Here is a 21,218-nt window from a genome sequence, read left to right on the forward strand (position 1 = left end):
TTTTTATTTTTTCCTGCTAATTTCACTCTCTTTCCCATCTCTGCACCATCTTTCTTCCGAAGGCAAATGCCCATCTTCAAGCTATCGGCCACTTTGCAAGGCCACGAGGACGATGTACGCGCCCTTTGCTCACCCGACCCGGACACGCTCGTTTCCGGCTCCCGCGACTCCACTGTGCGCGTGTGGCGGCGAATTGACCCCCGTTCGTGGTCAGAGCCCACCATCAACTACAAGTCCGCCAAGTTTGTCAACAGCCTGGCTTGCTACAAACACGCGGGCGAGACGTTCATAGTGAGCGGCGGCAACGATTCGCTCGTCAATCTGACGCTCGTCGACGCCACTTTCGACTGGGTCGACCCGGCCTACGTCCTTGTGGGCCACCAGAACAACGTGTGCACGCTCGCGTGCAAGGACGACCTGATCATGAGTGGCTCGTGGGACAGCACTGCCAAAGTGTGGCGCAAGGACGGCACCGTGGTGTACGAGCTCAAGGGCCACGAGAACTCTGTGTGGGGGGTCCAGATCGTGTCGGCGACGCAGTTTGTCACGTGTGGGGCAGACCGCACGATTCGGGTCTGGAACGGCGCCCACCAGGTGCGGCAGTGGGTCGCGCACACTGACGTCGTGCGCGACGTGCTCGTGCTACCCGATGGCACCCTCGCATCGTGCTCCAACGACACCACCGTCAAGAGATGGACGCTAGACGGCGACCTGTTGCAGACGCTTCACGGCCACCAGAACTTTGTGTATTCGCTAGCGGTGCTTCCGACAGGCGAGCTCGTGAGCTCAGGAGAAGACCGCACAATCAGGGTGTGGGATAGGGCCGGCACGTGTGTCCAGACCATCACGCTGCCGTGCATCTCTGTGTGGAAGGTGATTGCACTAGAGAACGGCGACATTGCGGCCGCGTCGAGCGACGCGCAGGTGCGCATTTTCACGAGAGTCGGCAAGCGGGTCGCTGCACGCGAGCTGCTCGACAAGTTCGAGGCAGATCTGCAAAACTCCACCGTCAACGATTCGGTGTACAACGTGAACAAGGACACTCTCCCGGGCAGAGACATTCTGAAACAGCCGGGTACAGCCGAGGGAGAGACCAGAATGGTCCGCACGGAGATCGGCACCGTCGAGGTGTACCAATGGAACGAATCCAAGTGGAGAAAGGTTGGCGAGGTTGTCAATTCCACTTCGACGGACAAGAAGAAAGAGTATAATGGCCAATTTTACGACTATGTGTTCGACGTTGACATTGCCGACGGCCAGCCACCGCTGAAGCTACCCTACAACACTAACGAGAGCCCGTATGCGGTGGCAGACAAGTTCCTGCTCGACAACAATCTGCCGGCCTCGTACTCGCAGCAGGTGGTAGATTTCATTCTTGCCAACACCGGCGGTGCCAGCTTGGACCAGCAGTCGGGTCCTAGCTCATCTGAGCCATACCAGGACCCGGCGTATCAGAAACAGGGCATCTTGCCGCAGACAGAATACCTGCAGTTTTCGAAACTGGACGAGACCAAGATCCGGACTGGGTTCGCGAAACTGAACGCCAAACAGCCTCTGCAGAACCAGATCGAGCCTGTGGAGTTTGAGACGTGCATGAACTGCCAGGATTTCAAGCAACTGGCGATCCTGGCCGGCCAGATGATCTCAAACTGGGATGCCAGCTCAAAACTGCTCGGGTTCGACATTCTGCGGTTCACGATTCTGCACACGCCGCCGTTCGAGACTCTGTTTGAACTGATCAAAATCGGGCTCACGTCGCAGTCGCCCAAGGTGGTCATGATGACGATCCGACTACTGGTCAACATCTTCAGCGCGAAGCAGTGGGGGGAGCGTGTTTTTGCGGATCCAGACCTGATGGATGTGATTTTCTTGGACGACATTTTGGACGCTCTCAAAACAGAGAAGCTGATGAGCATCACGGTCGCGACGTTTGTGCTCAACTACGCCGTGTTCATCCGCAAGCTGCGGGACCAGACGTTGTACACGAAGCTGGCTGCCGTGATCAACAAGTTTGGCGTCGCTCTTGCCCGCGACGAGGAGTCAGCATACCGACTGTTGGTGGCGATCGGCACTCTCAAGCCGCTGGGCACCAAGATAGACGCAGCAGTGACCACTGAACTGCAAAAATACAAAAGTCCGCGTTTCGACGCGCTCTGGACAGAAATCAAATAGACGGATTATGACATTTATTGCTCTATTTGGTAACTCCTTTCTCTGCAAACGCAGAAACCACCTTGTTGTAAACTTCCTCCACAGGCTGATTGCAGCTGACCTTGACCACGCGGCCTTGTTTGTCGAAATAGTCCACCACGGGCATGCTGGTCTCCATAAACGTCCTGAACCGTTTTTTGATGCTCTCGAGGTTGTCGTCAGTTCTTCCAGACGTCTTTCCTCTCTCGAGCAGTCTATGCAGCATGACTTCCTCCGGACACTCGAAATACAACGTCAGCTTGCTCTTGACAATCAAATCCTCGAAAGAAACAGCCTGGTCCATTTTTCTAGGGAACCCGTCGATCAGGAACTTAGTTTTCTTGTTTTTGGTGTATTGTTCCACGATCGCGTTCTTCAACAGGTTGATCGTGATCTCCTGCGGCACAATCAGCCCCTCCTTGATGTAGTGCGCAATTAGCGAGCCATACTCGGAGTTCGGATTGGCCTGTTCGGCCCGCAGCAGGTCGCCGGCCGAAAGATGGACAAAGTCGTAATTTTTCACCAGCTTGGCGCACTGCGTGCCCTTGCCAGAGCCAGGGCCGCCCAGCACAAATATCACGTCGATGTCGGAGTCCCTAAAAAGTGGGCCGGTAGGGTCAATGGATGCCCTAGGCGGCTTGCTCGTCGAGTTGAGGTTGTAGTAGGTGACACCAATGGCCAGCCCTCCAAGCAACAACAACGGGTAGAAATGCTTGGATTTCTGCTGCTGTGACGAGTAGAAACGCGCACCTCCTGCCCTCACAGCTGGCACCGCGCGCAGAACTCTGTGGCCCGTGATTATTCCTCTGGAAGGTGCAAACAGTCTCAGCATGACGAGTTCCAACTCTTAGTTTTTTTTTTATTTTTTTTTGTTTTTCGCTACGTTATCACAATAATAGTATATACACAGGGCTGTGCAGAGTAACGTCTAATTGCTACAACTCTATAATCACCATCTCATCATCGACATGTCGTTTCTCAGTCTGTTGTAATCGAACAATGCCTCGATCTGTCCCGTACCAGCAACGGCAATGTCCTGGTCGTACAGGTATTTCTGGGCCCATTGCGACACCTTCTTGTGCGACACGTCGTCGACAGACTTGATGATCTCGGCCTCAGACTCCTCGAAGCCGTGCAGGAAAGTGTTAGTGGCCAGCTTCTCAGCCTCCTGGGCAGACGACTTGGCAGGAGAAAGCAGCTTCAGCTTCAGAGCAGCCTTACCTTGCTCCAGCTCCGTCTCCGTGAACGTGCCGGCAGAGAATCTGTTCCAGTTCTTGAGCGTGAAGTGCACCACCTCGTCCAAGTATTCGATGTGCTGGGTCTCCAGATAGGCTCCCCACAGGGACACGTCCGAGTAGCCAAGCGAGAAGTGGTCGAACTCGTCGGTCATAGGGTTAGCGTTGAAGAACTGGGCCAATTGCGAACCCTGGAAGCTGGTGTACAGGCCCTTGGCTTGGTACAGGCCATTGATTTGGGCAGCAACAAGACCAGCATAGTAGTCTGCAGCCGATGGGGCAGGACCTTGGGCAGAGATGGCAACGTGGGCTGCTGGCAAGGTGTCGTCTCTGAATCTGGCGTCGGATCCCAAGAAGTGGAATGGCTCGAACGCTGGCTTAGATCCCGCAGGAACAGACAGCTCGGAAGCAAGTTTGACCAGGTCGTCGTGTTTGACCTCACCAACAGCCACGAGGGCCAGATTCGAGGCCACAAACTGCTTGCCCAGGAACGACTTGAGGTCCATGGACTCCAAAGTGGCCAGAGTGTCGGCCTTACCGTAGGTTGGCAAAGCAAGGGAGGTTCCCTGGAATGCGGTGGAAATCATGTGCTCGATGACCATAGGCTTTGGCTTGGTCTCGAAGGCCTCGGCGAAAGCGGAAGCCTCTGCAGCCTTGTCTTTGATGTAGGACTCGTTTTTCAACAGGCTCTCGAGGTTGGCAACAAGGTTCTTGATGGTCTTGAAGGCCTCCTTGGCGTTACCCTTGGCGAAGGAGGTGACGGCCAATCCGGTGACTTCCTTGGCGTTGGAAGAGCTGACTTCAACACCAGACAGCGCGTAGGCCTCGCTGGCAGCCTTGGACGAGGCAACCACAGATCCAGCAAGCGTCGAAACACCAGAATTGAATGGGTTCTCGGATCTGGAACCAGAGTTCAAGTACAGACCAATCGACGAGGTAGACTGCGAGCCTGGCTTGGACACAACAGTGAAGCCGTTAGGCAGCTTGGTGACCACAGACTTGGCCACCTGTCTTGATGAGGAGAAGAATCTTCTTGACAACATTGGAAAACAAGGAAGGTTGGAAGAGTTGTGGATATTTTTTTTTCGAGCAGAGCGGGCCAATCAAATTTTCATTAATATTAATGGCTGCTGGTGCAGAGATGCAGGACGCTCGCTCATAACTTTTTCAACCGCGAGAAAAAAAAAACTTCAGACCATGTCGGAGCTCATCAAAGTCGTCAAGGCCAGCAGGCCGCTGAAGCGGTTTCCACAGCCCGTGAGTCTTCCCACGGGATTTGTCAATACCCGTATTTTGCGGGACAATTTTAAGAGACAAATGGCTGCGGAGCACGAGGTGACCAGCAAGGCGCTCAAGTTTATTGCTAGAAACGCGGCGCTGCCTCAGAAAATGAGACTCGAGGCGCAGATCCAGCTGACGGCAATGCCCAACTATACCAGAATGAACCAAGTGCGCGACCGGTGTCTGGAGTCGGGAACGGCAAAGAAAATAATCAAGCCGTTCAGAGTCGGCAGATACCAGTTTAGATTGATGGCCAAGGAGGGCGAGTTCCCAGGCGTCAAGAAGGGTGTTTGGTGATGTGCTGTACATAGTTATGTCATAAAAGTTATGAGTGATGAAATTAAGGGGTATTCTATACTCATATATACCCAGTATTCCTGCGAGCGAGATGCGAGAGTCCTAGTCCGGCTAGAACAAGAGAGCCAAACTTAGTTCTCTCTGTACGAAATTTTCTTGGCCAGCTTTCTGAACTTCGCGTCCGCCTCGTCAGCCTCAACGGTTCCTGGGTTGCTCAGAACGAACATTCTTCTGGTTTGCATCGACAGCGGGTCCTGCTGGACGATTTTCAAACGGTATTGAGCAAACGACTGGAAGTGGCCAGCAGGAGCCTTAACGGCGTTTGCGGCCTGCGCTTGGACCTCCTTCTCCTTCTCGAACAATCTGATAGCTGTGGTGGTGAATCTTCTGACTGACAATCTCAAAGACATGTTGCTTGAGTTTAAAGAGACCGGACGCTGAGTTTTTATATTAATCAGATTGAGGGGGTATGGAAAGTTTGCACACCCCTCGTTTTATTGTGCACATGCATGAGATTGAAAAAATTGGTCACGGATTTTTTCAGTCTCACTATCAGTCTGCTTCGGCTATCGTAAGTTTTTAGGCGAGGACAGCAGAGCTCCTGCAATTTGGCAGCAAACACCCCATTTTTTCAGGAGATAAGGTTTCGTGACCATGTGCAAGATGGGGTCATGGTCATCGCCGAGATTTGTCATGATGCGGTCTCCTCAGTCTCCTCATTTTGTTTTTGTTTTGGTGTCTCCTCACGTTTTTCGGATGTACAGCGTAGCTATCCCGTATGCCGATAACTCAGACGGGCCTGAGCAAAGGTTGGCGTCGGTGTGGCTTTTTGCTTGCTCTTATCTCCATGTGCACATCAAAATCCCAGAGTTGCTGACTTAGCTCAGTTGGGAGAGCGTCAGACTGAAGTTCTGAAGGTCCTGAGTTCGATCCTCAGAGTTAGCATCTTTTTTTATTTCTTTTAATTTTTTAAATACTACGTTTTCTTGTTTTTGTTCATGGAGGACGAGTTTGACGATTTCGGCGAGTTCGAGGAGTTCGAACAGCCCCCACAGCAGTCGGGCGCAGACACATTCATTTTCGCTCCGGAAAACGGCTCAGTTGAGGAACTCAGCCATATGATACACAGTCTTCTGGGGTCCGACCCGTCAAGCGAGCCCGCTGGCGACCTACAGCTGGACCAGAGGTGTCAGGATGTCTATGAGAGACTCACGCTACCGCCAATGAACCTCCAGCAGGTGAATTGGAAACGCTCGCTTCTGCGAAGACAGCTTTTGCTGAGTCTACGTATTCCCATTGATCTGGACGAGGTTCTTCCCTCTGGCTCAAAAACCAGAAAATCCAAACTTTACGACAGCAATGCATTAGCGGGACTAAAGAACAACGAGCTTTCACAGCTGGAAGAGCGGATTGCAAAGCTTGAAATTGATAAAGTCGAAAAGGATAAAATACTAGAGTCGAGTGCCGCTGTTCTGGAAAGCGTGCACCAGAAAGTCCAGCCAGAGTCGTTTTACCGTGCGGCAGCGGAACGTGGCGAGCTGGACAGCAAGGCCAACGAGCTGGAAAGCGTGCGCGACGAGCTGCTGAAAATAGCGTGCAGTCTGAATCTGCGTTTAGAGGAGCTCAAGCAGGACAACGAGATCTACTCAATGTACGTGGAAAATCTTGTTGGAAATACACAGAAGCGCAGAAGAGAGGAGAAGAAGGGTGATCGAAAATGAATGGTGCTTTATCTCCAAACACGGCCGCCCTGATGCAGTCTCCGTCTGTAGAGACCGAGGGCCTTGATTGGAAAAATAAACCGGTAATTTGGATACTCGATCGCACACGAGTGGTTGAACACCCCTTCCACGCCCTCAATTGCCCAGCTGCCGTCAGAAGCCTGTCTTTGCAGCAAAAGTCGGATACCGCGCTCGATCACCGTCAGATCAGGGTACTCTGCCAGCAACAGGCCGATCAAAGCCCACGAAGTCTGCACCAAATTGGACTCCTTGGTGCTCACATAGGTGTGTGTTTCGCAACTCTTCATTGACTCGCCCCAACCCCCGTCAGGAAGCTGCCGTTTGACAAGAAAATCGCATCCTTTGCGCACAGTGTCGCTGTTGGCATAGCTGTGCCCCGTCTCAGAAAACGCCTCGAGCGCAAACATCCCCGAATACGTATAACAGATGCCCCAGCAGCCATACCACGAGCCGTCCGGATTCTGCGCCTTCTCGATGTAGCACAGCGCGCGAGAGATGGCCCGCTCCACGTCGGCCGCACGGTAGCTGCTGTGCTTGCGGAAATACACCAGCCCCAATATACTCGAGTCGGTGCACTCGACATACGGATACTCCACCATGATGTTGCCGAACACTTCTGCTGGATTCAGAAGCTCCATCAGCGGCGTCGCCTTGATCTTCTCGTACGTCGAAAACGAGCCGTAGTACGACATCAGCCGCGAGCTCCAGTCCACGTTCTGCAGCGTGAGCAGCACGTCGATTGTATTATGTAAGCGCTGAATCAGCTCCCTGTCTGCGGGACGGGCCATCAGCACCGCCTTCATCGCCTCGGCCGAGCAGTCGCTCACAGTGTAGCCCTGGTCCTTTGTCGAGAACGGCCATGCGCCGCGTCTTTTGTCTCTGTACGAGCCGGGCACGCACTCTGTGTCGAACTGCGACCGGAGCAGAAAATCGACTGCTCTGTCGTGCGCGGTGGCCACGGCCTCGTGGTTGTGCACTTGCGCCACATGGAAGCACTGCACCGCAAACGAGCTGTCCCAGACCTGCGAGCCGTTCGTGCCCATCATGGTCATTCCAATTGGGCTCAAAAACAGCTCCTCTTTCAGCCGTTCGGCCACTCTTTCGAACCGTTTGCTACGGCCCTCTTCTATGTACACCACGATGCTGTTGAAGGCTCCGTTGACGGGGGCAATGGATAAATCGTCCGTATTTTCGAGCTCCTTCAATACAAGGCCATATGCGATGTCGTTGGACCATTTAGCAAGCCACTGTGGCCGATACCGGTCGTACTTCACCATCATCCAGTTCACCACGTCCAGCACCTTGGTGTGCGGATAGTACAGGTCTATGCCGCACACTTTGTTGCGACAGGCGGCGAAGTCAATCTCTGCAAACGGCCGCGTGTATATCTCGTCGCGGATTTGCTCCAAAAGGGGGTCCAGCTTGCACTGGGCCTTGCAATTGTATAAATATGACACGGGAGCATATATGGCGCGCGTGTGCACCCACCACTTCATGGGGTGGACCGGCAGCCAGTAGGGAAGCGCAAACAGCTCGCTTGGAGCAGGGTTTACGCCCTCCCATTTGTACAGGTTCAGCACAGACAGCCAGATCTTGCCCCAGTGCGGGTTGCCCGTGGCTCCGCCCATGGCCAGCAGCGTTTTTCTGGCCTTGGCGCACGTGGGGTGGTCGGCGCCGAGCCCCAAGAGCCGCAGTATCACGTAGTTGATCGTCGTTCCAAAACACGTTGACTTGTCCGTTTCGTGAAGCCCCCACCCGCCGTCAACAGGGTGCGCAGTGTTCACAAGGTACCGCACGAGCTCTTTGGTCACGTGGTCTGGAATCGAAGTGCCGGTGAATTTTGCCGACGCAACGTATCCGATGGTGACAAACATCGGGCCTTTGTACATGTTAGGCCACGTGCCGGACTCGTGCTGCACGCCGGCGAAGTATGCGGCTGCTTTCTCGATCGCGTCGTCCAGCGACGGGTTTCCACTTGGGAGAGGCCTACTAGCCTGCAGAAGGTGTTTCTCAACTGCCGAAGGTTTCTGCGGGCCGTAATGCCATTTCTGGTTGCCCAGGTCGCTCACTTCAAGCGTCCAGTGGAGCTCGTCCGTCGCACTCGGCTCAATGCCCAGCTGGTCCGAGTAGTACATTTAATTTAAATATACGAGAATTATTTTATTTTGGGTGGCATGCTTATGTAAATAAAATAAAAAAAAATTACTCGATTTTCCAGCTACCTGTCTGGCCGCGCACGCCGTCGAAGGTGAGACAGTTGTCGAACGAGACATACTGGTTTGTGAGGATCTTGATGACCTCCTGCGATGCGATGCCGCCCGTCAGCGCGCAGACGTTGTGGAGCGCCGTGCCTTCTGCTCGGAGCAGCTCGTCGAGCACGAGTTCCAGCCCGTCGGGGAACGATTTCAGCGTTTCCCAGCGACACAGTTCGGAGATCGCCAGCGCGCGGACTTCAGACTGGTCTTTCGGTGCAGCGTGGCGTTTGTGTTCCTTGTAGAACGTGTTGAGCGCCAAAAACCCGAAATAAATGTTGGTGTTTTGTAGCACTGGGTTCGACTCGCTGAGCATATCCGAGCTCCACACTTTTTTGGAGCCTCTGTGCACTTCCAGCACGCTGCAGTTCTTTGTGAACAGCTCGATCTCGGACTCGGCGATCTGCTCGGCCCGATTATGCTGGGTCAAAAGTTGCAACGCCAGTTTTGTGAGCTCTTCCTTGTCGGTCTCGTGTTTGGCCCTGTAGATGCTCTGCAATTTTAGGTATTCTTCCGTGTTGCTGGCCATGTCGGGCAGCGAGCCGCTGAGCGGCAAGACACCGTGTTTCTCGTAAAATTGTTTCAGTGCCTCCACCAAAATCCAGAACGAGCTCGCCGTAGACAAGTCCACCTTTTCCTGCATCAATTGCGCCAATTCTTCGTTCAATTCGCTCGACCGTTTTGTCACCAGCGCGGCCTTTTTGATCGCCTCCTCCACGTTTTCCTCGTCGCCCAGCTGTGCAAGCCGTTGTCTCGCCTCCTTCGTGCTGGGTCTTCTCCCGTGCTCCCGCATAAATTCCTGGTACACCTTGATCAGCAGCACGCTGTACGGCACCTCGGCCAAACTGGCCTCGTCCACAGAGTCCACATACTCCTGCAGTTCGTCCCAGACCGCGTCTATGCGCAGATCGTCGGCCCGGCTGGAATGAGTCTCCACCATCGTTCGCTCCTCGCAGTACAATCTGACCAGGGAATAGAGTCCGATCGAGTGGGCGTGAAGCAGCGGGATGCTCAGTTCCCAAAGCAGGTCAATCAGGCGAACACACGGATCCAGCCTGCAGTTGACAACGCAGTCAAATTGGGACCAGAACGAAGGGTCCGTTAGAAGAGACTCAAACGGAGTCTTTTCGTGTAATACCGCACTGTCTGGGTTTAGCTCGCCCAGATGTTTCGCCACGCACTCGCCACGCAACTTGCCCGTGTCTTCTGCTACCACAAAGAAGTTTGTCGCGAGGTCTTCCTCGGAAACACGTTCTGAGTCCAGCAGAACGATCTGGCCCACGCCAGCCAGAACAAGATTCTTCACGGTCTCGCACGCCACAGCGTTGGCCTCCACCACGCACACCGCCGAACCGACCAGCCGTTTCTGTCCCGAAGAACTCCACAATCGCATCTGGCGGTCATATTTGCTGTTCACCTCGTTGTCGTTCATGAATATTAATTAAATACGAAAAATAAAAATAAATAAATACACTATTTGCATCTCCTAAACTATTGTACACGTAGGTTTGTCAGGATCGACAATGTGGCCGTACTGCTCCTTGAATATCTCTTTCTCGTTCTCGCGCTGCTTCTGTTTCACCTCTTGCGGGAAATAGAGCTTCAGATACGCCATTTGGGCCAAATCGAGGTTGCGCTCGTCGGCATGCAACACCACCTCTTGGCGGCAAAGCGGACACTTGTCCTCCTCCTTGCGTTGCAGCTTCACCAAACATCGCACACAGAAAAGATGTCCACAGTCCAGTCGAATGGGCTTGAAAGCCACAGAGCAGCAGATCGGACAAGTGTAGTCGTCCAGCTGTGGAACGATGCTCAGTAGTCGCTCGCCGATTATCGCACACACATCTTTGCACACAGTGCTATTGAGGATATTGGCCTCAAAAGACTTCTTGACCAGATCAGGGAACAGTTTCAGCGAGTTGAGCGTCGTTTGCTTGTCGAACTTCTTGAGGATCTTTTGCACAGCCATGCTATTAATCGCCTGGTAGTTGGCAACTTTGATGATCAGCAAGTTCATTTCTTTGAACGTGGCAAACGCCCCGAGCGAGTTGCGCTGCCGAAGCCTCTTAAGGATTTTTGTTTCGTTCACATGGTCGATGAAATCGCTCATTCGCTTGCGCGAAACCGCCACATCAACGCGTCCAGAGCACCTCTCTCGGGTGCCAAAGAAAACCTCGCTTTCTATGTACATCTGGAAGATTTCTCGCCAAACATACATGTCATTTTTGCGTCTGTTCGGAGACCCGACCTTGCCTATCACCGCGGCAAGATTCTCAACAGTATCCACAAGTTCGTGTTCCTGCTCGTCTCCAAACCTGTTTAGTTCCTCCAGCTCCTCATATAAAGTCTGGAAAAATAGGGTATCTTCGTGTAAAGTGACGGTCAAAACGCTTCCGTCTCCCTCTTTTTGCACAACTGAGAAAGAATAGTCCATTTCGTTCAGCTTGGAGATTACTACCTGCTCCATTTCCTGACTAACATCGGTCGTCAGCTGGGGCCGCAATTGGTGCTGTATCTGTTCTATCTCATATGTAAAGCTCATGTTCTCCCTTTTCAGCCCCACGTTCTCGAGCTCCTCAACCACCCGATTGATCCTCTTCTTTAGTGCCTTGTACTGAATAGCTTTCTCAACCCACTCCGGAGGAACGCCATCCTCTTGGAGAATCTGTTGTAGCAGCTTAGCAAACTTCATTGTCCGGTCATGCTAAATAGAAGTAAATTTATTTTATATATTTATTTTTTTAAATTTAATTTCATACTTTTAGTTTATTTTCACAACGTGCATACAAACTTTAGAGCGATTGCTCAGAGTGATTGATTTTCAAAAGCCTTATTTTTTCTTCTTGAAAATGTTGCCGGCAGTGCCTAGCACCTTGCCGCCAACCTTGCCCGCAGTACCGATCACCTTTCCAGTACCGTCTAGTCCTGTGTTAAGGATTTTGCCGGCACCCCCCACAGCGGTTCCGGCCACGTTTGGCAGCTGTTTCTCTGCACTCAACAAGGTAATGTAGGATGGCTTGAAGCTAAATGCCACAACCAGTTCGCCCGCAGGCTCTCCATCATCGCCCTTCAATGGCAACGTCATTTCCTGGACACCTTCGGCGAATGGATTAATCTCGCTCATATTCAATTTCACCTCGCCTAGTTTGTCGTCTTGCTCTAAACCGAAATCCCAGTCGGACACTTTGAACCTCAGCACGGAATTAACTCTATTATCCACCTCAAAGGATGTCTCCTGGTTCCATTCTGGGTCTAAGGTCTTTTTAATCGTCTTGGTTTTAAATATCTCCTCGCCGTTCAGGTAGACCTTTGTAAATGGATCAGATTTTCCGTTCGAGTCTGCAGAAGGCAATCCGGAGCCTTTGATGACGCGCATGGTCATATGTCCTGTGTTTCCAACAGAGTCCTGTGCTGGTAGGTCTTTCATCAAAACAGGAATCCATCTGGTCTGCAGCTTGATGCTGGCTCCATTCGACAACTTGACAACGCTCGGCTGGTCGTAGGTGCTCTCGATCAGATCCATGGTAGACATGGAAGTCTCTGCAATGGCTTCTTTCTTGATGTTGCTTCCTTTCTTCTCCGCAAGCTTGATGGTGACCTCAGAATATTTGAGTTCTCTCACCAAACCTTCACCGGTGGCATTGATATGTTTGTCACGAGAAGAAAGCCTTGGACTAACATATTCTGGATATCCAGATCTATCGAAAAAGACCTGCAAGTAGCCGTCTTTTGGAAATTGTCCTTCTAAAAGAGTAAAAACGCAGACACCGCAGTTGTAGTTGCGAACTTTGTCCAACGGCAGATCGAGCTTGGGCTTTGCATCTTCCATTTCTTCCTCCTCTTCCTTGTCCTTTTTCTCTTCTGCGGTCTCCTTGTGGCTCTCACCATTATATTTGGCTTTCTTCTCCTCCACTTTCTTCTTCTCCAGAATGTCGTCCGGAGTCATCACAGGAAGAGTAGGGAAGAAAGACATGGTGTACGTGACGGTGCCCTTTGCGCCACGCTTAGGATGCACAAGTCGTCCTTCTTGAGGCTCACCATCGGTCTCGATCGGGTCTCCCTTGTCGTCGAACTCAATAAACTCGTTGAGTCTGACCTGGAACGAGCCGAGAGTTCTGTCTGGAGTCGATCTTTGGACGTCCATGGCTTCGATTGTGACTCTCTGATTAGGAGACGCAATAGGCACGTAGATAGACTGGTTGAAAACAGGGTTGGTGGTGGAATCCTTGGTTAAAGTTCTTCCTCTCTGGACACCGTTAATCATGACTCTGACGTACGGATCAATGACACCAATCTTCTCCAGGTTGATGAGGTTCATAGCCTTGCCAATATTGAAGCGAACAACACCGAATGGCTCAGTGTAGCCCATGGCGCCTGGAACTCCGGTCATGGCCACAGAATTCCAGTTACAGGTCAGCTTCACCTCACCAAGACCTTTGGTGAGAGGCAGCCACTCGTTGCCGACATATGAGGAGTCGATCAGGTCTGTGAGTTTCATGGTAGCAGAGCCGATCAGTTTCTTGGAAGAGTCTCGCAGAACAACACGAACTTTGCACTTGGACCTGTTGTAGATGATTTGGTCGTGGCTGATGCTCCACGAGGCCTCTTTACTCTTTTTGACAACGCCTGTGGTGGCCTTGAGCTCTCTGTCAACATAAAGCTCGGCAAATACGTTTCCGGGCTTCTTGTCGTCCTTGTTGTAGGATCTGGCGCCCAAGAGCCTGATGACAGCCACACCGGTGTTAAGGTCTGGAGGTGGAGAGTAGGAGCCGTCTGGAAGCTTGGATCCTTGCAGGGTCTTCATCATCTTGAAGTCCAAAGTGACATGTCCAGCTTCTCTGTTGTTTCTTAGAATAGGCAGCGTAACGTCTCTAAGCTCCCCTTTGAGCATGATCTCCTCTAAATCGTACAGAACATAGCCCATCATCTTGTCCTTTCTGCCGTCGTTTTCGTTCTCGTCGTACAATGTGATCGATAGTGGCTCAGAGGACGACTTTAGCATGACATTGACTTTCTCGTTCCACACAGGATCCATGGTGTCTGGAATAACTTTGGTTTTCGCCAGAACAGCACCGCCTGTGGAGAATGTCAGGTATGGATCGATGGTGTTGTTGAACGTGTCTGCAGCCTTGAGGCCCTTGGCGTGCTTGACGTTGACTTCCAAAATACCCAGAGCACCGTCGAAACCGTTACCGTTGAGTAGCTGCTCCAAGTTGAGCTGGAACGAAAGCGGGTCAAACAGCATTGGACCAGCAAACTTCTTCACCATCTCGTTGATAAACATGTACAGACCCGGGATGTTGAGAAGTTCAAATGGAAATATGGTGTCTCCGCCAAAAGGCTTGGCCAGGAAGTCGAAATACGGAGCCTCCAACAGCGACACGTTGACCGTTTGGATGTGCGGGAAACTCTTCATCATTCTCAGTCTGACTCTCACCTTTGCCTGGAACGCGATGTCCGAAACCACAACTGGGAGCGTGAGGCCAAATAGCTTGGCCTTGACGACAATGTTCTGGTTGACGTAGTTCTTCAGCTGTTTCGCAGTGGCGTCCTCAACTGCGTTCGGAGTCATCGAGACCCACCAGTCCATTACAGTGACGTCGTCGCTGGTGCGGTCGAGAGTGCGGACCTTGTCAATCCGCGGTGGCTTGGTGCCTAGCGTGAAGGTGTGGATCCAGAGCTGTTTCACGAACGCAGGGATTGGCAGCCCAGCAAGAATCACGTTGGCCTGGTCACACACAAGCTGGGCAGCCGTGGGCTCAATAAACCGCCAATAGCGGTCCAAAAACACATTGAGCCAGTCCATCGTCTCGAAATCGTCCTCAATGCGATTCACAGAAAACTCTCTCTGCGCCTCGAGTCTCAGTTTGAGCCTGTACTTTCTAATCGACGCACGGTAGTAGAGCGCCGACGCAAGCGTCACAAAGAAGATCGGGCCCAGCGAAAACCGGAATCGGCCCAGAAGCCACGACAAAAGGCCACCGAGGATCACAATGCCAACCGTATGATACCAGTCGCCGTAAGCAACTTCTGGCAGATATTCGTCCAAAAACGTCGATTTCGTCAGCAGATCAACAATCTCCTCCTCGTACGTGAGCGAATCTTGGTTCTCCCAGCCCCCGACCTCTTTCCAGCCAGTAAAGGCGGCGGTGTGAGGATGACGCTTTTGCTCTTCCTTTTTCTTTCTCTGCTCCAGCAGCCTCTTGTCGGTCCTGCTCACAGGACCATTGAGGTCCAGCTCGTGGAGTTGTGTCTTTTCAGATTCAATTGTCTCCGTGGACATGGAAACTGTGATACGCTGGAAGCAACTGAAACGAGTTTATTTACCTACCCCTACAGAAATTTCCTATAGTTGCTGGTGTACGGATGTGAAAAGTTGCGCTACACCAGCTCGCCGTACCGGTTGAGACGGCGTTCGAGCAGCTTCACACGGTCGCCGACGCTCACGGTGTAGCCGTGCTCGACCTGTACGGCGCTGACGCCGAAGAAGGTCAAATTCGGCCCGCCCAGATCGACGCGGCGGAACGACGCCAGCGTGCGCGAGACGGGCTGTTTGGCCCGTTGCTTGCCTGTCTCGAAGTCGATGTTTGGGATCGAGCAGCGCGGACATTTGGACGTCACCAGCCACTCCTTGCCATTAATCGTAAAGCGGTACCAGTCGTCAGTGTCGTACGGTTTTTTCGGTCCGTCGATGAGAATATTGGGACGGAAATTGGTCGAGGTGGTCTGCACTTCTGGACCATGTTCTTTGGCGAGACGAGCGTTGAGGTCTTTAATGTCCGCGTCGGAAATGAGCAAGATCGGGAAGTAGTCCTGGAACTTTGTGACGCGGTACTTTTGGTGCGAGCCGGGCGTGTAGTTGGGCAATGCGGTGAGGTTTTTCGGCGAGTTGGTGACGACCAGTTTTCCAAACGGAGCGTACAGCAGCTTGTAGTGTTCTGGCAGCCCAACGGCGGCAAGAAACGGCTGGATGTCGAGCTTTTCGAGTGCCACCACTTCGAAGTCGACTTTCCACAACTCTGCCGGCTCGAGACTCCCCGACATCTTCTCCAGGTAATCTTTGGAGACGGTTCGAGGCACGCTGAAATAATCCCTATTTCTATAGCCAACGACGAAATTGTCATCTTCCAGACGCAGATCGACCTTGCTCAGCGATGCGTACTGTCTCAGCGACACCATGACCCATTTTTGCTGCACATCGTCGAATTTGCCTAGCATGTACATTCTGTCGCACTCAAGCCCGTGCTCGGTGACTTTCCATGACTGGACCTTCAGCTCGGGGAATGATTTGATTGGGTGCACACGGATCTCCTTGACAAACGTCTCGGGCTTGTCCAGAAACGGGATCCACGAATTGACTTTGTAGGTGGTGTTGATGAAATATCGCACGGGGGCGAGGTTGAGGCTGAGTCCGTGCTGGTGTTTAGTCTCGTGGAGCGAGAGCGCCTTCAAGAGCCATGTGACGGTGTTGAGCACCGCCACGGCAAAAATGAGATAAAACGGAACTGCATAGGGAAAAAACATCAGGGAGGCCCAAGCATTAAATAATGGAATAAATTTTTAATCAATTATCCGATAAGATATTTTTCCCCAGCCACACCCGCTCAGCCCAGCCACCGACCGAGATAACAAATTGACAGGCGCCCCAACAGAACCTGCAATTATTTCTTTGCTCCATGGACTCGTCCGACAATTCCAACGATTGCCAGGGCGACAAGGACCACACATCCGTTTCCGAGCCCATTTCACAGATGCTGACCCCAGAGCCCGCGCCGTTGGACGTCCCGCAGCCGTCCACCCCTCCCACACAGGGCCCGGTACCGTGCTCTGCCAGCTCTGCGGGCTCGTCGGAAATCACCACACTGTCACTGTCGTCACCGCCGCTGACGCCTCCGCCACGAGTGATGCGCCGTCTGACGCCGCTGGGCAAGTTCAGTCCGCGCAAGCGAGCGAACTCCATAGACGACGATCTCGAGACTCACGCCAGCCGCAGACTCCTGCTGCTGGACCAACGCACCGCACGCAGCGCAGCACACACAGACTCCGTCTGCAAGAAGCTGAGCAGTTTACAACAGCAGAAACTGAGAAAAAGAGAGCTACTTCTGGAGAAGCTGAGCAAAGCCGTCAAAAATAGACAGGACTACGTGAACCGCAAGCGGCTCATAGCATCGAGCACGGTGCGCCACATCTGCTCGTCGGGCAGCAGTGACGACGCCCGGAGCCTGGAAATGTGCGTATCGCACGAGCAGGGCGCGTGTGCCTACAGCTTTGCGGACTCGTTCAAAATTGTGGCTGGGCTCTCGGTCTGGGAAAATCTACGACGGGTGCCGATTTTTGTGAATTTCGAGGACGCGGTCGGCAAGACAGACATCGAGAACACCTACAGGTTCATCAACAGCCGCGAGATCATCCGACTGACGTCGTCGTTGTTTGCAGAAATCGACGTTTCGAACGGACTAATGGACGCCTTTCTTTTGGCACGGTGTTTCCTGTTTGGCTTTGCTATTCTGGTCGAAAAGGACAAACACGAGCGCTACAACCGTGTACCGATGTACGCGGTCCGGCTGAACGCAACACAGCCGTTTTTCGACCGTCTGGCCAAGGACTTCCCGAACCTGAAGCAGCACCATCTGGACGACAGCTACTACGGGTTTCTTGTGGCGGAGCTGCACACAGCCACATTCCATGTATGGAAGCTGTTCCAGCGGCTGGTGCAACTGAACGGGTCCGAGTTCGAGAAGTATGCGTTCAAAGACGCGCTAATGGCCACCTACTACCCGGTCTTCCAGGTGTTCAAGTTCAACCACTGGTTCCGCAGTCTGGCACTACTGTCGGAGAGCAACGACGGACTGAGCAAGCACCTCGGCTTTTTGCGCACGATGCGCTCGCTCACGGCCGACAACGACGTATTGCTCAATGAGTACAAGTACATGATCCGCAAGGGCGAGTCGTTCATCAAGGCCAACAAGGAGCGGTTTTCGCGGCTCAAGGGCGACAGTCGCGCCGCCGACCTGGCCGCGATCGACGCGATGGAGCAGGAATTTGTTGCCCGGCACAAGGCAGCCGTGCTGTCTGGCTCGTCGCTCACAGACGACAACCCGCTGATCTCTGTGTCTTCCAGAAGCCGGTCGACGCTGCGCAGCGCGGCGCAGCGGCCTGTTTCGCTGGTTCCGCCTACGTTTACCGTCGACAACTGGCGCAAGTACCTGTTCAAAGTGCTGCTCGAGTACCGGTCGCGGGGCGCGCAACTGCGAATGCGGACGGGCAAGTCGCCACGGCTCGCTGCCCAGCTGCCCGCTGCTGAGTGCGACATGCTGGCCGAGTACGTCGACCAGCTCCAGCCGGACATCGAGGCGATCCGCGAGTGGCTGGGGCTCAAGACGTACAACGAGGGCTGCATCGAGGCGATCGAGCGGCTGTCGTACCTGGACTCTGTCGAGGCAATGATGGTGGACGTGGCACAGATGGTAGAACGGTGTCTGTACGCGATGTTCGTCGTGGTGGAGGACTCGAAACGGACAGTGAACCTGGTTTACGCGCAGTCTGCTAATCATCGCAGAGAAAATTCGACGGCCATTTCTTTCCTGTCCGACTCGGTGCTTGTGCTCAGTAAGCTCCGCAATGGGAAGCTGCGGCTGGCGGAATATTTTGAAATGAGTCTGGGCGTGCTGCTTTGGGAGACGCCGGAATTTTTGCGCTGCGAGGCCGAGTCGTTGCTGGCGCAGACGGCCCAGATCGACAAGGCGTTCATCCAGCGGTTTGTGGAGTTCATCAAGGACTGTATGGTGTTTGGGATGAACAGCTGCGTGAAGAGCTGTCTGCGGTTCATTGGCAGCAACATTGTGGAGTTTGAGCGCGACGTGTTCGAGTGCAACTACCCCTCGTCCAAAGTGTCGCTCAACTTGCGCTACCCTAATTTGTACAAGCAAATGCAGCTGCACAAGGAGCAAGAGCCGGCGGGCGGCGAGCCGACACAGGAGACGGCGACACTCGCGTTCTACAACCGGCTGTTTGCGGCGTTTGTGTGCAGCAGCAGCACGGGCAAGCTCTACGAGATGCCCGAGTTTCTGGAGAGCTTTTCGATCCAGCTGATGGAGCTGAACAACCAGGTGCGCACTCTGGTGACGCTCCAGTCGGTGACGGTGATTGTGATGAGCTCTTTGGCCAGTCGCGCGGCACTGCTGCCGGCGAAACTGCAGAACAGCTATTTTGCCGATAAGCCCCGGCAGCAGCTTGTGGATTTTGGCAAGCTGCTGGTGGAGCTGGATGGGTTTCTGCTGAACTACTTTGAGCACACCGAGTCGAACCGGTTCGGCAACTTCTTCAAAGAGGAGGTGTACAAAATCCTGTGCACAAACGTGTCTGAGCGACTGCGCGGCCGAGGCTACGATGAAGAGGCCATTCGGGCTGTTGTGGACATGAACCTCGACTTCAAACACGTCTGTGGGCTCATAGCACAGACAGAGAGGGCCAGCATTGGCAGCACCAAAGTGAGCTCACTGAAAACGATATACTGCAACGCCATCTATGACATCATAGTCCGGCACGGCCGTGTTTTTTCTGCAAATACGTCAACGAGCGAGCCGATGCGGCGCATTTCAGCCGAGGTGGAAAATATATTTCAGCCCGAAATGCATAGGGCATACAGCAAATTCTACGCGGCCGACCTTGTGCGCGACAAAATCGACAAAATCGTGCGTGACTACTACGCCATCTTCAACGTGTGTGTCGAGGTGCACTTCCAAAACATGTACCTTGTGTTGCGCGAGTTTGAGGAGATCTGCGCCTTTGAGCGCAGACTCTGACGGAGGAACACGGGTGCATGTTTGGGCCTACCAGCCCAGACAAGTGCATATTCTATGCATATGCAGGCTGTAGCAATCTTGACCCATCGAGAATAGGACTACAATAGTATTACAATAAGTGCTCGCAAAAATGAGACGGAATTTCGCTCCGAATCGGGTTTGGCCTGGTCGTACGCTGAATCATTAAAAATATACCGTGTCATCCTTCAACCTTGTAGTCCACCACCCCCCTCAGGATCTTGATTACCCCGTACGCCTCGTGGACCATCTCGTCGGGGCTGATGGCATTGTTCTTCGACCGGTTTTTGCGCTCGCTCCCGGGCACAGGCCATCTGCAACGAATCATGAGTCGTGAGCACTCCGAACACGTTGGCCTCGTTTCACAGCATTTTTTCTTGCGCTGTCGACACGTCAAACACCCTCTTCGCGATCTCTTTGCCTTTTCTGGCGAGCCAGAGCCGGAACACGGCGAGTATTCCGTCGGGCTCTCAGCAACAGGTTGTAGCAGACCGTTCGAACTTTCAACTACAGCCTGGCTCACCATCTTGTACGTTCTCGATTCCATGTCGTAGCACAGTACCTGGGGCTCCTCATGCCCAAGGTCGTGGGGCGGATTGCCCAGACTGGCGCTGCGTCGTATGTTTCTCTGCATAGAAGACGGCTCGTGTACTTTGTGTGAGTGCTGGTAATATGTTGGGCTGGCAGGTGCGTTCCTGAGACGCTGCTCATGCTGAGGATTGGCGTAGTTGTAGTTCTGGTACGGCGAGGGCGCGTACAGGGCGAAGTCTGACAACATAGGGTTCAAACTAGGCATGCTTAGTGGCTCGTGCGGCTCGTGCGAGTGTTTAGGTGCAAAGGGCAATCTGCCGGCGTTTGCTGGAGGCGCTCTGGTATCAGCCTGGTTCGAAGAGTCCATGTACCGATGAAATTGAATTTCGGCCAGAAAGCCGGGTTTATATATGCTGAGGGGGGCCTCGCTGGGGTGTAGAAAAGAAACCGTTAAAAATAGTTGATTTGATAATCGTGCATTAAATCTGGTCCATACGGGTTAGATTGATGGCCTGAACCGAAGTTTCCACGCAAGTGAGGAGTAGGGAGCAACTATTTGGGCTTACCCAGTGAAAACATACGGATTGCCTAGACGCACGGAACCCTCAAAAACAAACTATTTCATGCATGAGCATGCGCGACGAAGCCTTTCCCATACTAAAAATATCAACTGTTCGCGAGCTGTCAAATTATGCGTAACAGGCAAATCACAGCCCAATGCTCGGCCAGCAGGGCGGGGACCCGGCTGTGCTGCTTAAGCACTCGCAATTACGAGTCTCTACAGCAACTGCGTCCCAATGAGAATCGAGAGTTTCGTGTTCCCGGCCCGCAAAATCCTGGGGTAAAAAGAAACTTCTTTAATCCGAG

The 21,218-nt window shown here is 53.0% G+C and overlaps 13 protein-coding genes and 1 non-coding gene across 14 annotated transcripts; 5 read left to right on the forward strand and 9 right to left on the reverse strand.

The window, feature by feature from the left end:
• Positions 1-66: 66 nt before the first annotated feature.
• On the forward strand, positions 67-2,172 carry HPODL_03370 (WD repeat protein required for ubiquitin-mediated protein degradation; the record flags this gene model as incomplete). The annotated part of the gene is made up of 1 exon (XM_014079678.1): positions 67-2,172. The coding sequence occupies one exon, from the start codon at positions 67-69 to the stop codon at positions 2,170-2,172; it is 2,106 nt and encodes a 701-aa protein (XP_013935153.1).
• Positions 2,173-2,194: 22 nt separating this feature from the next.
• Positions 2,195-3,034, reverse strand: HPODL_03371 (Uridylate kinase; the record flags this gene model as incomplete). The annotated part of the gene is made up of 1 exon (XM_014079679.1): positions 2,195-3,034. One exon carries the CDS (start codon positions 3,032-3,034, stop codon positions 2,195-2,197), a length of 840 nt encoding a protein of 279 aa, XP_013935154.1.
• Positions 3,035-3,139: 105 nt separating this feature from the next.
• On the reverse strand, positions 3,140-4,468 carry HPODL_03372 (Core subunit of the ubiquinol-cytochrome c reductase complex (bc1 complex); the record flags this gene model as incomplete). Its single annotated transcript, XM_014079680.1, has 1 exon — positions 3,140-4,468. One exon carries the CDS (start codon positions 4,466-4,468, stop codon positions 3,140-3,142), a length of 1,329 nt encoding a protein of 442 aa, XP_013935155.1.
• A 154-nt stretch (positions 4,469-4,622) lies between these two features.
• Positions 4,623-5,003, forward strand: HPODL_03373 (40S ribosomal protein MRP2, mitochondrial; the record flags this gene model as incomplete). Its single annotated transcript, XM_014079681.1, has 1 exon — positions 4,623-5,003. One exon carries the CDS (start codon positions 4,623-4,625, stop codon positions 5,001-5,003), a length of 381 nt encoding a protein of 126 aa, XP_013935156.1.
• Positions 5,004-5,134: 131 nt separating this feature from the next.
• On the reverse strand, positions 5,135-5,413 carry HPODL_03374 (uncharacterized protein; the record flags this gene model as incomplete). Its single annotated transcript, XM_014079682.1, has 1 exon — positions 5,135-5,413. The coding sequence occupies one exon, from the start codon at positions 5,411-5,413 to the stop codon at positions 5,135-5,137; it is 279 nt and encodes a 92-aa protein (XP_013935157.1).
• Positions 5,414-5,875: 462 nt separating this feature from the next.
• HPODL_05419 lies at positions 5,876-5,948 on the forward strand. Its single transcript has one exon. It is a non-coding gene; the product is annotated as a tRNA-Phe (tRNA).
• Positions 5,949-6,001: 53 nt separating this feature from the next.
• Positions 6,002-6,724, forward strand: HPODL_03375 (uncharacterized protein; the record flags this gene model as incomplete). Its single annotated transcript, XM_014079683.1, has 1 exon — positions 6,002-6,724. One exon carries the CDS (start codon positions 6,002-6,004, stop codon positions 6,722-6,724), a length of 723 nt encoding a protein of 240 aa, XP_013935158.1.
• Positions 6,725-6,732: 8 nt separating this feature from the next.
• On the reverse strand, positions 6,733-8,880 carry HPODL_03376 (Lanosterol synthase; the record flags this gene model as incomplete). The annotated part of the gene is made up of 1 exon (XM_014079684.1): positions 6,733-8,880. The coding sequence occupies one exon, from the start codon at positions 8,878-8,880 to the stop codon at positions 6,733-6,735; it is 2,148 nt and encodes a 715-aa protein (XP_013935159.1).
• A 67-nt stretch (positions 8,881-8,947) lies between these two features.
• Positions 8,948-10,429, reverse strand: HPODL_03377 (NEDD8-activating enzyme E1 regulatory subunit; the record flags this gene model as incomplete). The annotated part of the gene is made up of 1 exon (XM_014079685.1): positions 8,948-10,429. One exon carries the CDS (start codon positions 10,427-10,429, stop codon positions 8,948-8,950), a length of 1,482 nt encoding a protein of 493 aa, XP_013935160.1.
• A 54-nt stretch (positions 10,430-10,483) lies between these two features.
• On the reverse strand, positions 10,484-11,689 carry HPODL_03378 (putative RING finger protein; the record flags this gene model as incomplete). Its single annotated transcript, XM_014079686.1, has 1 exon — positions 10,484-11,689. The coding sequence occupies one exon, from the start codon at positions 11,687-11,689 to the stop codon at positions 10,484-10,486; it is 1,206 nt and encodes a 401-aa protein (XP_013935161.1).
• A 138-nt stretch (positions 11,690-11,827) lies between these two features.
• HPODL_03379 (Bud-specific protein with a potential role in membrane trafficking) lies at positions 11,828-15,280 on the reverse strand (the record flags this gene model as incomplete). Its single annotated transcript, XM_014079687.1, has 1 exon — positions 11,828-15,280. The coding sequence occupies one exon, from the start codon at positions 15,278-15,280 to the stop codon at positions 11,828-11,830; it is 3,453 nt and encodes a 1,150-aa protein (XP_013935162.1).
• A 98-nt stretch (positions 15,281-15,378) lies between these two features.
• Positions 15,379-16,521, reverse strand: HPODL_03380 (MOSC domain-containing protein 1, mitochondrial; the record flags this gene model as incomplete). The annotated part of the gene is made up of 1 exon (XM_014079688.1): positions 15,379-16,521. The coding sequence occupies one exon, from the start codon at positions 16,519-16,521 to the stop codon at positions 15,379-15,381; it is 1,143 nt and encodes a 380-aa protein (XP_013935163.1).
• Positions 16,522-16,673: 152 nt separating this feature from the next.
• Positions 16,674-19,802, forward strand: HPODL_03381 (uncharacterized protein; the record flags this gene model as incomplete). The annotated part of the gene is made up of 1 exon (XM_014079689.1): positions 16,674-19,802. One exon carries the CDS (start codon positions 16,674-16,676, stop codon positions 19,800-19,802), a length of 3,129 nt encoding a protein of 1,042 aa, XP_013935164.1.
• A 199-nt stretch (positions 19,803-20,001) lies between these two features.
• HPODL_03382 (uncharacterized protein) lies at positions 20,002-20,718 on the reverse strand (the record flags this gene model as incomplete). Its single annotated transcript, XM_014079690.1, has 1 exon — positions 20,002-20,718. The coding sequence occupies one exon, from the start codon at positions 20,716-20,718 to the stop codon at positions 20,002-20,004; it is 717 nt and encodes a 238-aa protein (XP_013935165.1).
• Between the last annotated feature and the right edge of the window lie 500 nt (positions 20,719-21,218).

This window comes from Ogataea parapolymorpha, chromosome IV (genome assembly GCF_000187245.1).
Source record: "Ogataea parapolymorpha DL-1 chromosome IV, whole genome shotgun sequence".
NCBI lineage: Eukaryota > Fungi > Ascomycota > Pichiomycetes > Pichiales > Pichiaceae > Ogataea > Ogataea parapolymorpha.